At 37.4% G+C, this 15,344-nt stretch overlaps 2 protein-coding genes across 2 annotated transcripts; one reads left to right on the plus strand and one right to left on the minus strand.

The window, feature by feature from the left end:
• Positions 1-233: 233 nt before the first annotated feature.
• On the plus strand, positions 234-3,511 carry LOC107489513 (protein FAR1-RELATED SEQUENCE 5-like). The gene is made up of 5 exons (XM_016110271.1): positions 234-446; positions 502-1,941; positions 2,677-2,757; positions 3,040-3,141; positions 3,443-3,511. The coding sequence occupies exons 1-5, from the start codon at positions 234-236 to the stop codon at positions 3,509-3,511; spliced, it is 1,905 nt and encodes a 634-aa protein (XP_015965757.1).
• A 696-nt stretch (positions 3,512-4,207) lies between these two features.
• On the minus strand, positions 4,208-7,984 carry LOC107489514 (uncharacterized). Its single transcript, XM_016110272.1, has 5 exons — positions 7,871-7,984; positions 7,351-7,779; positions 7,022-7,249; positions 5,588-5,713; positions 4,208-4,243 (listed from the first exon to the last, which is right to left on the minus strand). The coding sequence occupies exons 1-5, from the start codon at positions 7,982-7,984 to the stop codon at positions 4,208-4,210; spliced, it is 933 nt and encodes a 310-aa protein (XP_015965758.1).
• Between the last annotated feature and the right edge of the window lie 7,360 nt (positions 7,985-15,344).

Genomic DNA, 15,344 nt, shown 5'->3' on the forward strand with positions numbered 1-15,344 from the left:
GTTGGGTTGCTATTCTGGAATTTGAAAATTAAGTAACATTATCCAGTTCTATGATGTGGCTAGGTTTGGGGAATTGAAATTAAAACCTTATACTGGGGTCATAAACAATTGGGTTAGTTTAATTGGTTTTGGTTCATTTAATTTTAAATGTAGCTTAGTTTAGCTACCCGTAGTTGCTGCTGTTGGATCTGTTTATTGACATTTTTGGGTAAAATTATAGCAGGGGTTAAATTATGTCCATAAACGAGGTTGATGTGAAGAATGATTCTGATAATGATTTGGGTGATGATTTCGATTATCAACCGAATGCAGAAGATGATGCTGAAGACGACGATGTGGATTCGCTGGATTCTACTAGCAAGAGTGAAGAAGTTTGTGGTGTAAAAAGAATAGCAGATTTAATGGTGGAGGATATTTGGAACCTGGAGTTTAGGACAGAGGATGAGGCTTGCCAATTTTATAACGCTTATTCTTGTTGGCATGGATTTTGTAATGAGGAAGGACGACGTGGTTAGGGATAAACAAGGTAGAATCATTAGCAGGCAACTTGTTTGCAACAAAGAGGGGTGGAGGAATGTGAGGTATCTTGATCTGGATGATAGATCAAGGGAGGCAAGGTCACTAACGCGAACCAAGTGTCCAGCTCGGCTTAGGGTAAAGCTTGACTATGGCTACGGTTTATGGAAGATATCATGTTTTGTGGAATCTCACAACCACGATCTGACGCCACCCCAATTTGCGCATCTGGTTCCGGCCAATCGTCGTCTCAGTGTCATTGATAAAGTCCAAGTGAAAAATCTTCATAATTTTGGTGTCAAGACCTGCCATATTATGGGGTATATTGCGTTCCAGAAGGGTGGATATCGTCATGCTGGCTTCACACGCAAAGATTTGTACAACCACGTTGATCGTTATCGTCGGTCGAAAGTTAAAAACGAGGATGCCAATGCGGCAATAAACTATTTGATTGGTAAGTCAAACAATGATCCGCTGTTCTTTGGAAAGTATACGTTCACTAGTGACGAAAGGCTCGAGCATATTTTTTGGGCAGATGGGCAGTCAATTATCAACTATCACTGCTTTGGGGATATTGTTGCCTTTGATTCAACCTCCAAGAAGAATAAATACAACAAGCCTTTTGTCATTTTCTCCGGATGCAATCATCACGGGCAGACTGTTATATTCGGCTCCGGCCTACTATCCGACGAAACCACAGAGACGTATAAGTGGTTGTTGGAAACTTTTGTTGAAGCGATGGGTGGAAAAAGTCCTAAAGCAGTAATAACTGACGGAGACCTTGCCATGCGAGATGCAATCAAGAATGTTCTTCTTGATGCGACCCATCGGTTATGCGGATGGCATCTGCAGAGAAATGCATGTGAAAATATAAAGAATCCTAATTTCCTGCGCAATTTTAAGTGTCTTATATACGACAACAACGACCACAGAGAGTTTGATTGGAGATGGGCAGCCATTTTGGATAAGCACAACCTTGTTGGGAGTACCTGGATGGAAAAGACGTACGAAACTCGTGCGATGTGGTCCCATTGTTTCCTCCGGGATAAGTTTTTCGGTTACATAAGGACGACATCACAGTGCGAAGGTATAAATTCTCTCATCAGATTTTATGTTAATCGCAAGAACACCCTCATTGATTTCATGCATAACCTGGATAGGGCCTTAAAGGAGTATAGAAACAACGAATTAATAGCTGGCTTTAAGTCTCAGTTCTCAGAGCCAGTGATGATTACCTTGTTGGAGGTATATGAAAGATCTGCATCATGTTATTTCACGCGAAACATTTTCAAGGAAATTCGTAATGAGATTCAGAGGGCAGGGGCTTTGAATATCAAGGTACTAAGCACAACCTTGGACAAGGTCGAGTTCAGTGTGACTGCTCTCAGAGACCCGGCCAAAGATCGAGGGTGGAAGTCGATAGAGGTAAGAATCTATTCTCGTGCTCGTGCAAGCTGTTTGAATCACCTAGTATTCGTGTAGTCATGTCTTCTGTGCCATGAAGTTCGAAAACATACTTGAGTTTCCAGATTCATTGATCTACAAAAGGTGGACAAAGAATGCAAAGAACAAATTTATTAGCACAGAAATGCCTATGAATGATGACATCAAAAGGGTCTTAAAGTTTCGAGTTGGTGCATTGGCATCGAATTGCAACAAGCTGTGTGATATTGCTTGTAAAGATCTTGCAGACTTTGATGAAGTCTAGTCTGAACTTGTCAATTTAGTTATCCGCCTGCAGTCACGCAAACAAGGCAAGTCAATTCCTAATGTTAACGTGGAAGGCATCAACGATCCCTTTGTTGTCAAAAGCAAAGGAGCCCCTTCCAAGGGGTCTTCTTGGAGGAAGAAGAGAGCATGCTCTAATTGCCACAAGTACGGTCATTACTACAAGCGCTGTCCAGATCTGATGCAGCATAGTGCTGAAGGTAACCCTCGCGATTGATCAGACGGCAATGCATCATCCAAGGACTCAGGTTTTAGTGCAGAAAGGTTTGCTAATTGTTCGAGGTCGATCTCAGTTAAGTCCAAACACCACTCAGGACCTAAGACCAAGGTACGATTTGTTTATTCTAACTAGGCTCCTGCTGTGAATATCTTTTTCGGTGTGTGTCCCTTTAAATACCATTAAACTATGTGAATGTTCCTCTGTTTGCGCAGCCTTTTAAAAAGGGTGGAACAAGGAAGTTTACGGCGACGGGTATGAGGAACCGGAAGGGTAAAGACAACACTTTTGATGAGGTAATTTTTTTGAATCTAAACCTCTAATTTCTGTGTCATGAACTGGGTAAATTAATGAAGATCTCGTTCTTCTTGTTTAAAAAATTTATAAAACAGCGGAGCCTCCATGAAAGCAGTGAATCCATTGACATCGCGTCCACGAATAGTTTTTTCAATAAAAATCTCTACTCGTTAACACATGTGTGATGCGTAAAACTCCTCTTAACCACTTTGCGATGAATGACCATTATGGTTTTATGCATGATTATGGTTTCTGATTGGGGATTATGATGCCATAAGCAGGTGAAGGAGTCACAGCAGGACAAGAGACATTCATTCACGAACTATGAATGCGTTAATGATGTCATTGATGATAAATGTGACACACCACATGTGCAGATCGATGTCTGAGATCCGTTACCATCGTCACTGCCCTGTGGCAACAAACAAGGATCGTAGATGGCATTGTTCGCATTGATGCATAGGACACTTTGACCATTTGAAGGAATTAGTGCAATGCAAATATAATTGGTTCTAAAAGCATGATGTATCCTGATTTATTGACCGCAATGTATTTGTCATTGCTTGGTATTGAGGAGTTTTAACTTGTAGTTATTTACATTAACTGTGAATATGTCCATTAGGATGATAATTATGTTCAATAATATGTATGTGATTTGCTTACATTGTTGTATTCTCGTTGCAGTTAATTGTGGTTGACTTTTGGGTAACGAGTTGCTACCATTGTGATTATGCAATTCAGTTGATGAATTAGAGTTGTGTAAATTGATTTTTTTCCCTACTTAGTCCATAATGATGACAATCATGTTCAATAATATGCATGTGTTTTGCTTACATTGCTGTATTTTAGTTGCAGTTTATTGTGGTTGCATTTGGGGTAAGGACTTCCTACCATTTTGGTTATGTAATACAGTTGATAAATTAGAGCTATGTTAATGGATTTTTTTCCCTTGTTAGTGCATTTGATTTACCAACCAAATTATTAGATTGAATGGGTTGTAGTCTCCAAGGTTGAATTGTTCATAGATGGTTGTAAATCTCTTTTGTTACGTTGAGGTTGTGAATCTATTTTGTTATTATAGATTTCCTATATTCATTAGAAATTTTTTTTAAGGGAAAATGGCACACTGTGTATGAAAGCAGTTTCTAATATATATGTTTCATGAATCTATTATATATGAAGCAGAAAATCGTAAACACAAACACATTTATATTCGCGCATATCATAGTTTCGATTATTAGGTTCAATAACATTTTGAAGTTGTTAGAGTCTTACATACTGACAGAATTTAAAAGTATGAACAACAAATGTTTGAAACCCTGCAGAAATTTCCTTTAAGTTGAACAATAGCGAATCTTTCTATGTTATCAGCTATGTGACTACAGCATGACTTTGATAGGCAGGGTTTTGCTTCCTGGGATTGAGAGCTTGAATATTTCCAAAATGTAGTCATCTGATATCCGTAACATTGTTGACTATTATGACCTGATATTAAAAATTAATTAACAATGACTGTAAGAAAAGTATTTGTGAAGAAAGTTCAAGAAAGCAAAGACTGCAACATTATAATTACTTGATTCACGCAGCCATGTGAGAATGCAACTCAACCATGTCGTCAACCATAACCGTTAGTTGCCTCTCGCAAAAAAAATTAAAGATGTGGTCAATTTATCTAACGCATAGGAATCTCATTAAGCAGTTATAGAAGCATCTGATATAGTGCATTTACAAGGATAGTACAACAATAACCTAGTGTTTGAATTTATATTAAGCATATGAAGGTCATTAAGGAATCATAGAAGCAACATATATAGGTAATTCACGGGGACAGGAAATACCCATACTTTAATTTCAATAACTAAACAACTCTGGACTAGCACTCATACAACCAAATACTACCATGTCCATCCTTCCCCATGTTACGTTTATCCTATAGAAGACGATTGAAAATTCATTTGTGTAACACAATTTTTATCCAACTAGTATTCATCCGGCTCCTCCTCATGAATGTAGTTGAGAATGTGTTATAGTAATTATCAGTAAGACATTCTGTGTGAATTAATATTAAGCTACTAGCAGTATAACAAAATCTGTTTCTATTTTTTAGTTTGTAACAAAGGACATGGACTACAGTTAACTCCGATATTGTTGGAACAACCAATCAAAATTAAAATAAAAGGAAAATGGAGCATGAAAGAAGATATCAGTGTTTGGTTAAATGAAGGTTGGCACAGAATTAATGAGTTACTAGGATTAAAGCATGGATATTTTGTGGTTTTTAAGAGTACAAGTTAATCCAAATACAAATTCATGGTGATTCAAACGAGTTTCTCAGAGATCCATTATTTTAGTTTGAGAATTTTTTGTTACGATCGCAACCGTGCGAATCGGAAAATCATTTCCCACACGGCAGTTATCGTGACTGAAATTCGACAAACTGGAATAATCGACCTCTGAGTCACATTAATGGATCACACACGAATTTTAACTAAGGATTGACTTTAACACGTACATACCAAAAAAATACTCAGACTTTAGTCCCTGTAACTTGAGAACTCTATACCAAACATTCATTTAACCAAACGCTAACCTCTTCATTCTTACTCTCCTTTGCGTTTATTTCATTTTCCACTTGGTAATTCCAACCGAATCAAATATCATAGTATAAAATAGATCCCCTTTTATTAGGTTTGCGTCAGACAAAATTTTAACAGCTTATTTTCTAATGGCATAGACAAAGTTAAATACAATATTACGTATCGGTTCATCAGTAGTGGGCGGAAGGAAAACGGGTCCGGGCATTCTATAATAGCTGGATCTTAAGCTTACATGTGTTCCATCATGGGTATATCGAGACTTCGTAAATGCTTCATGCAGCAGCAAAGTTTGTTGACCACCATCTTCACTATTGTTCGCATGTACCTCATCCGTTAATGTTTCTGGATATTTGGTGGCCTGAAAAATTACCTAAAAATCAACCTGGTTGCACAAAACAACGACGCCAAAAAAAACATATACAGAAATTTAGTATTCATTGAAGCAAAGAAATCAAATATTCACATACCCGGAAATAAAGAGATCCACCAAACTGCTACCACTCCTGTTGTCTTTGGGTATTAGGTTCTTCATCAATTTCCTTTCGCACTGGACACAACCTTCTCCGTGTTGTTTCGAATGTTTCAACCCATGTCCATCTGATTTCAAAGTGATTAAAAAAGTCAAGCAAATGAGAAACACACAGATCCTTATAACTTATAATGTACAAAGTTAAACATGTTAATCGAAGGGGAAACGAAGGAGTTGTTACGATGAAGATGTAGTGTTGAACGCCTTAAAGGTAGAAGCCACCACAAACATGATATGGCTGAGGTGATAGGATGATGATATAAAAGTATGCGGTTTCTTACTTTGTTTATGATTATGGATCACCCTCTAATTACATCTGCTCAAGGACCTTAAGAAATTAAAAAAAAATACACACTCCACACTGGACCTGGAACCCAGCTGAGAGCTAAGCCCAACTACAATAAATTACCCAGCCTTGAGTCATTAAAAGAAACTTCGGTTGGGCTATTTTACTCATTGATTGGGCCGGATTAATTTTTTAATAGTCTGTTAATGTACCAAAAAGGAAAACATTTTTCATTATACCAAGTTAAACAAAACAAAAATAACTGGTGACATATGGCTTCCTTCAAACATTACTGCTGTATACATCTTTCTCGAGTAACTTTTTTTTCTTTAACATTTCAAGGTCCAAGAAAACCAATTTAAAAAAAACCCCTAAAAATGACCAATTTAATACCCAACATATTAAAATAGTTTCATTTACAAAAAACACGAGGTTTTGTTGTCTTCCTAACTGATTGGGCCAGAATTTTTTTTTAAAAAGTTTTTGTAAAGGCCAACAAAGTAATAATTTTATTCTGGCATAACTTAAAAAAAGGCAATTCTGCCATTTGTACTTGGAAAACTAATTTTTGTCCAATGAAGTTAAATTGGTAAAGTGAATAAAAAAAGTGCAAAAACCTATAACATTTGCGAATGCGGTTCTGATTTAGTTAATACCGAAAGTTGTTTTCAACTTAATAACACCAAAAAAAAAGTCAATATAATTGTTCAACAACCAAGAAACATATAATCTAGTTTCATACTACCTAAAACTATGGGAAAAGTCTTAGCATGATATATGGATAAAGATGTCAAACACAGGGGCATTACGCCTTCAGTTACTCGTCCCTATGCATCCTATCTGCATCGAACCTGGAGGATCATCACTGGCTCAGTTGATATCACCTCGAAGACCGCCACACCACTTGGCTTGAAGTTGCACAATGAAGCAAAGTTCTCCCATCCTCCAGAAATAACGCCGAAGCTACCATCCCTTTTTCCACTGTACCTTGTATATGTAGCCTCGACCTGTATGTGGCCGTGTGTAAGGATGACAGGGTGCCTCTGACGAGTGAAGTGACTGAGATGAGGGACGTTTAGCTGATTATAAGACAAGACATTTCAGTTAGTATTAGCTAATTTAATGATTTCTTAAGTAGAATAATATTTCAACCAAAATGTTGCAACAAGTTAACGCTTACCAGCAATCGCGACGACATCATGGGAGCAATTAGGTCCATAACAAAAAAAGGCCACTTGCTTTTGACCTTTGCGGCAACAACTCTGGCACTGGCTGAAGGAGGGATGTTGATACACTTCGCAATTTCATAATGACCAGTCCTTACATATGGTGGTTCTTTAGGATCACGGAGTTGGTATGAATTCTCAATGCCACTAAAATAAAAAATCCGGACTTGGAAATTGGAGTTTCCTTTGTGTTTGAAATATAGCATGGAGTCCAGATTGATTTTGTACATCTGGTAGAACTCCTCCCAACCACGAGTCAATGCAATTTTTCTACTTTGGAGTTGCGTCCAAAAGCACCGACAGGGGTTATTCCTTCCGTCAGGGACAACCAGGTCCAGGTAGGGTGTACGATTTGGTAGCTCATCCGAAGTTATAGGTAATGACTGTTACACATAGTTCAAGTTCTGTCAAAACATCGATAGCATTGCAAAAACTTGAAAATTAAAAGGTGTGTAGTCAAGGGATGTTAATTACCAATTTGAACATTGATGGCCTTATTATTGGCTTCAGAAACCTCAACTTGTAGTTCTGTGTGGTACCGTGATCCATCACTTGCACTCTCTTGCCCTTGTCCTTCGAAGACGTCATATATGGCAAGTGTCACACAGAGATCATGTTGAAAAACGAACAAAATCAGAGTCATTTAAAAAACTCATAATGTTGCATCTTTTGAATAAAAATCAATAGACATGCATGTTTTTGGAATTGGAAACAAAGTGGTTCAATTTTGCTACATACAGTGCAACTTTATTTTGTTGAAATGGGTTACTGTCGTTAACTATTGAATATTTAACAGAACAATCTTTTAATGAAACCTAAATGCATAAAATCCTTTTCAGATGAACAAATGAGAAACCCAAATCAGTCACCCATTCATTTAAAAAAGGTTAACTTGCTTATTTTGATTTTACAACGATTAAATTTTTATTACATTGACACTACATGCAGATGATGATTAACAACCGATCACTATGAGGAGAAGAGTTAGGATAGAGTTTTACCTTGGTTGACATTTTCTCGGAGACGAAGCTTTTGGAGTCGATACCTTCAGTAGCAAATTGTGTGTTAGGTTGGGGTTACTATGAGGAGTGTTTTGTGAAGGAAGATGGAAACTGAATAGTGAAGGATACTTATGTTACACGCTTTTGAATGAAAAAAAAAGAAGGTAAAAAATGAGGTATTAAAACGCAGCGTTTAACAAAAAAAATTGAAATTTTAATTTAGCCATTAAAACCTTACATTTTTTGATAATCTCCAACAAATATTCCGTTCTATCCCAATAAGTCTCCGTAAATCCCTCTCCATCAATTCCGTTGTTAACAAAAAGCTAAATAAAATTTAATTTGCCTTCCAAAAAAAAAAGAAATCCTAGGAAAATGAAATTATTAATTGTTTGCTATTAACCCATTTAATGTTATCAAAGTTGTTGAAACACATTATTTAATTAATCGGTTTCTACGTAACTACTACTATTTCCTTTCAAAATTAAATTCTTCAACATTTGTTACTAGCGAAATTAATGCTAGATTAAAATATAACCGGTTGAAACTCGAAACAAACTTTTTAATTTTTTTAAATTTAAATTCAATTTTGTAAATCATTTGATTACTAGGTATCTTATATTCTTTTTTTTAATGCCTGTGACTACCTATTTTGATAACTATTACTGCTTAAATTTAAATTCTTAAATGAAAATTATTAACCTACATAAAACTAAAAAAATCTTTCATGTTTGAGGCAAAATTAACCGGGTAAATTAAAATGTTGAAATCATTTGATTACTTGTTTTCTTGATACCTAATAGTATTTAACAAATAAACTACTTTGCAATTCTAATCAAATTAAAAATTAAATTAGTTATAACATTTTCTTTAACAACAATGTGTATTAGCAAGGGATAATAATTTTGAAAATATTTTCTTATTCAATTAAAGGGGATCTCTGCACATTTAAAACGACACATTTCCAAAATATTTTGATAATCAATCAATTAAAGGATATTTTACGTTTTCTAAATATTAGGATAACACAGAGTTGGATAATATTAAGTTCCTTCTACCACTGATTCGAAGTTTGGATTAATTTCACATTAAAAGGTTTAATAAATTCTCAACTAACATAGTAACATAGCAAAAAAACTCAAAAGGAAAAAGTTACACTCATTAATCAACTATTATTCGTCTGAACACTTCCTTGGCATCTCCCTCCCTTCAACCACAGCCATCTTCGAAGTAGTTAAACAAGAATGGAACCTAGATTCCGGTAAGCATGTTCTTCAATTTTTTACTACCTCCTTTGATAGCAGCCGTATCTGTAAAGAATAAAATCAAGCATATTTAAATAACTGCATGCATAGAACAAGTAAAGATAGAGTCACAAAATGTTTAGCTACTCCATTCTTTTAGGTTTCGCTCCCCTATTTTTTATTTGTTGTTGTTTCTTCATGTTGGTTAGGTATGTTAATGCATTAAGGAACATACAACAATCGTACAACCAGTTTTATGTCTTCGGGCTATTTGCAACAGATGTACGTATGTCCACAATTTTTCCTTCTTTCGTTGTTATGCTTATGTTAAAAAACATTTGGAAAACTAACTTGCCATGGTTTTGTCTTGTTCCGCCATAGGATGATATTGAATTCCCACCAAATATCGTGAATCTATTCAAGTGGTACAATACCACTGATCTTTATTTAATAGACACTCAAGATAATTGCCTCCACATCACACTCAAGAGAGACGGTGAGAGGTTCTGGATTAAGGGAGCTGATTTAGGGAGGATACGACGCATGTATATACGATCTTCCTTGCTGAATGTGGAGCTTAGGTACGTTGGCTGGGGAGTATTCTACATGATCGTCAGGGACATTAACTGGAAAGATGAACCTCCGTGTGTCGTTGATGAACTGTATGCGTCGAAGGTGTTGCCTGAACAAATTATACAACGCTTAGCTTCGGTGTGTGGTGCTTACTTCAACAAAGAAGCCCAACTTAGAGTCTACCACACCAAGATATTTCTTAGGAATGAATGCCGGAGCTAACAACAGCATCATTTGGATACTCAGCAGTTAGGATTAGCAACATATGAACACTATTTTATGTTCTAATTTCTCACGTTTTCATGTGTTATGCCTAAATTTTTTTAACTCAACTACAATATCAACAAGAGGCAACATGGTGGGGGGCTGAGGCAGGTCCTAATAAGCGACAGCGACCTGATACCTCTCATGACTCGTCCGTCAACCATGGGTCAACTTAGCAGATTTATGCAAACCTTTAAAACTTCCTGGGTAGTTTAATGAATCAAAATGTTATTCTGAATGTGTTATTTTGTATGTGATGTTCTGTGTTTGACATTATGGTGACCAATCGTGATATTTTGTATGTGATGTTCTGTGTTATTTTATTTCTTCACTATGTTATTTGTTAATTGGGGAACTCTCCCGGTTTTGGGTTTTAAAAAATATAAGAAAAAAAAACGAAACGTACTAGAATTCCAAAACAAGTACATTGTCACCGGCCCACTTAAGTTTCAATTGGAATTTTTGGACATAATGTATAATCCTTTATGTTTTAGAAAGATTTAATTTTTTTCTAACAACAACTTTAGGGCCCACGAATAAAATAAAAAAAGGCGGCCACAAAGTGTTTGCCACATACACCATTCTGATTTCAAAATGTCCAACTAAAAAAGGTGATATTCAATGTGTATATTTCCAAAAAACATTCCTGGTATGTCTCCTACGTTAGTCCCAACAAGTTCAACTACATCATAATATCTTATGTTTGGGTGGTGGATGGTGAAGGACTCCAAATGACATGAAGTTAATTACTGGTCATAGGGTTTCTTATTTCCAATTTAAACTTCATAACCACAGCCGAATAAGGAACTAGATTCATCAAGATTTTATCAACAAAATCCGGTAACATATAATTGAACGATAACTTAACTTGGATATAAAAAATGAGCATTTGTGCTTCTGTGGTAAATCGAATTGTGTTTTAATTCCATATAACGTATATATCAGCTCCCTTAACAAGTAAACATTCTGGTGTAACTAAATTATTTTGAAAAAATGACACTAACCTTTATCGTCTATTGTAGACTAATCCACACAGCGATAATGTGTTCCTGTCCACCATCTGATCCAACTTTTCATGCCTTGTATTGTATGATGAACAATATTTTTGTCCCCCATGAAAATGCGCGAGATTGATGCGTCGTTGAAAAGAACGAAAGCAAAATCACCCGAGTCTTTGTCCCTCCGAGGCATTACTGTCACCCTTTGAACCACATTACCAAACAAGTTGCAGAAAAACTCAGCAATGCCATCTGCAGTGGGCATAGACTCTCGACTGAAGCATACGGTCAGTGTCTTTGGATGTTCCACGTCATCCAGCTCCTTGTAGACATACTTCTGCTTTCCCTTATCTTGCTCAGTTTGCCATCCTCCTTGTTGCATATGCATTTTTCGGCCATTGTTATGTCTACTCAATTCCTCTGGTGCAACTGATATGCACTGGTCCTGTGTGTTGAAACCCAATAGTCTTTTAGGATTCATCTGATACTCCAACCAAATGGCATCCATTGTTATGTCGCCTAGAATTCTAGAGCAAATGTTTGAGAGGGTATCGGGAATTATCGTTAGGAGGACGAATCTCATCCTATGAACCTGGTATAAGGTGAGCTCAGTTTTCAACGCGTGTGATGAGCGGATAATTTGTACGCTTTTTGGCATTGTTTTTAGTATGTTTTTAGTATGATCTAGTTAGTTTTTAGTATATTTTTATTAGCTTTTAGTTAAAATTCACTTTTCTAGACTTTACTATGAGTTTGTGTATTTTTCTGTGATTTCAGGTATTTTTTGGCTGAAATTGAGGGACTTGAGCAAAAATCTGATTCAGAGACTAAAAAGGACTGCAGATGCTGTTGGATTCTGACCTCCCTACACTCGAAGTGGATTTTCTGGAGCTACAAAAGCCCAATTGGCACGCTCTCAACGGCGTTGGAAAGTAGACATCCTGGGCTTTCCAGCAATATATGATAGTCCATACTTTGCCCAAGATTTGATGGCCCAAACTGGCGTTCCAAGTCACCCACAGAATTTCCAGCGTTAAACGCCGGAACTGGCACCAAAGTGGGAGTTAAACGCCCAAACTGGCACCAAAGCTGGCGTTTAACTCCAAGAAGAGTCTCTACACGAAAATGCTTCAATGCTTGATGACAAGTCATCTTAGCCTAGTTTTACTAGTCTTTTTCTTTTGTTTTTGATTGAATTATGCACTTTCTTGAGGCTTAAGCAAGCTAATTTAGGTAGATTATCATGCTTCCTTTGATTGAATCAACCATATGTGAATTAATGCTTTTTCATGAGGTTTGATGCCATAATTGGTGCATATTAGGATATAATGATCATCTCATGATTTCAAGAATAGCTTTGATGTGTTTGGTTGATTTATGATAGGTGAAGAAAGCTTGGAAAAGGATTGAAGTGAGAAGGAATGGCTAGAAGCTAAGAGAAGACAAGGAATCAAGTGAAATTGAACCAGGAAGAATGAAGTTGGAATTGAAGTTAGCCCCAACGTTAGCCCCTAACTTGGAGGCTAACGTTGGGAATTAAAATTGCTCCCAGGGCTTCCAACGTTAGCGCCAACGTTAGCCCCTAACTTGGAGGCTAACGTTGGGAATTAAAATTGCTCCCAGGGTGTGCCAACGTTAGCCCCAACGTTAGCCCCTAACTTGGAGGCTAACGTTGGCAATTGAATTCTCCTCCAGGGTGTGCAACGTTTGCGCCAACGTTAGCCCCCTAACTTGGAGGCTAACGTTGGCAATTGAATTCTCCTCCAGGGTGTGCAACGTTTGCGCCAACGTTAGCCCCCTAACTTGGAGGCTAACGTTGGCAATTGAATTCTCCTCCAGGGTGTGCAACGTTTGCGCCAACGTTAGCCCCCTAACTTGGAGGCTAACGTTGGCGCCACTCCAACTCAAAGCAAGGCCAACGTTAGGGACAAAGTTAGCCCCCTAACGTTGGCCCAAACGTGAAGTGCAGCAAATTAGTTTTACTGATATGAAAAGTTAGCTCTGAAGTTAGCCCCCTAACTTTGAGGCTAACTTTGAAATCCAAAATTTGCAAAACTCAATTCCGGTTCAATTGGTTCACTTGGGTTCTTCTCCAAACTTCAAGAGCAATCAACCAAGACCTCTTTCAACCCAAATCCACCAAGAGCAAAGGCCCAACTCAAAGCTTGAAGATCAAGTGAAGAAAGTGTATAAATAGGCTTGAATTCAATTTGTTCGGGGAGCTTCCTTTTAGAGAGTTTTTAGATAGTTTCCTTTACTGTTTTGGGGGAGCTTGAGTGCCTTTGAATTTCTTAGTTTAATTGTTTTCAATTCCAAATACACTTGTCTTGGATCTTGGGTTGGAGAATTGAAGAAATTCTGTTTCAATCTCATCCTTGGATCTCTAATTCTCTTTACTGCATAATTGAATTTAGCTTCCTGTTAATTGCTTCTCATCTATTTTCTTTGCAATTTATAATTACCTTGCTATTGTTCTTGTTGGATCTAGGAAGGCATTGAGATCTAGACTCAGTTTTCTAGTCTCTGGGACCTGAGATCTGAATTTCCCATTTCAATTTTCTGTTTCTTACTTTAATTGTTCATTTACTTGTCTGTTTGAATTTAATGCAATTCCAATACTCATTTACTCTTCTGTTTGATGCTTCAATGCTCAGCCCAAGCACACACCAAGTAGGCCCGGAAGTGGATTTTTATGTCATTTACTCATCTCTGTAAACCCTAGGATACTAGTTCTCTATATATAAGACCTTTTACTATTGTATTTTCATCTTTAGACATCTAGTTCTTAGATCATATCTTGGCTCTTCTGGTTCCCTCTCTGGGACCGAAGCCAATGATCACCCTTGTTCTTATGTATTTTCAACGGTGGAGTTTCTACACACCATAGATTAAGGTGTGGACCTCTGCTGTACCTCGAGTATTAATGCAATTACTATTGTTCCTCTATTCAATTCCGCTTGTTCTTGTTCTAAGATATCACTTGTTCTTCAACTTGATGAATGTGATGATCCGTGACACTCATCATCATTCTCACCTATGAACGCGTGCCTGACAACCACCTCCGTTCTACCTTAGATTGGGTGGATATCTCTTGGATTCTTTAACCGGAATCTTCGTGGTATAAGCTAGAACTGATGGCGGCATTCAAGAGAATCCGGAAGGTCTAACCTTGTCTGTGGTATTCTGGGTAGGATTCAATGATTGAATGACTGTGACGGACAGATGGATAGCTGTGCCGTGACAGGGTGCATTGAACATTTCCACTGAGAGGATGGGAGGTAGCCACTGACAACGGTGAAACCCTTGCATAAGCTTGCCATGGAAAGGAGTAAGAAGGATTGGATGAAGACAGTAGGAAAGCAGAGAGACGGAAGGGACCAAGCATCTTCATACGCTTATTTGAAATTCCCACCAATGAATTACATAAGTATCTTTATCTTTATCTTTATGTTTTATTCGTATATCACCCATATCAATTTGAGTTTACCTGTCTAAGATTTATAAGGTGACCATAGCTTGCTTCATATCAACAATCTCTGTGGGATCGACCCTTACTCGCGTAAGGTTTATTACTTGGACGACCAAGTACACTTGCTGGTTAGTTGTGCGAAGTTGTGTTATACCATGGTATTGAACACCAAGTTTTTGGGGTCATCACCGGGGATTAATTGATTTGTGAAAAGTATTGATCACAATTTCGTGCACCAAGTTTTTGGCGCCGTTGCCGGGGATTGTTCGAGTATTTCGGCAAGCTTTTGGTCCGGTAACATCAGTGCCAAATTTCTGTTCCGGCAACAGCACCAAGTTTTTGGCGCCGTTGCCGGGGATTGTTCGAGTATGGACAACTGACGGTTCATCTTGTTGCTTA

The sequence above is a fragment of the Arachis duranensis genome, chromosome 5, assembly GCF_000817695.3.
Source record: "Arachis duranensis cultivar V14167 chromosome 5, aradu.V14167.gnm2.J7QH, whole genome shotgun sequence".
NCBI lineage: Eukaryota > Viridiplantae > Streptophyta > Magnoliopsida > Fabales > Fabaceae > Arachis > Arachis duranensis.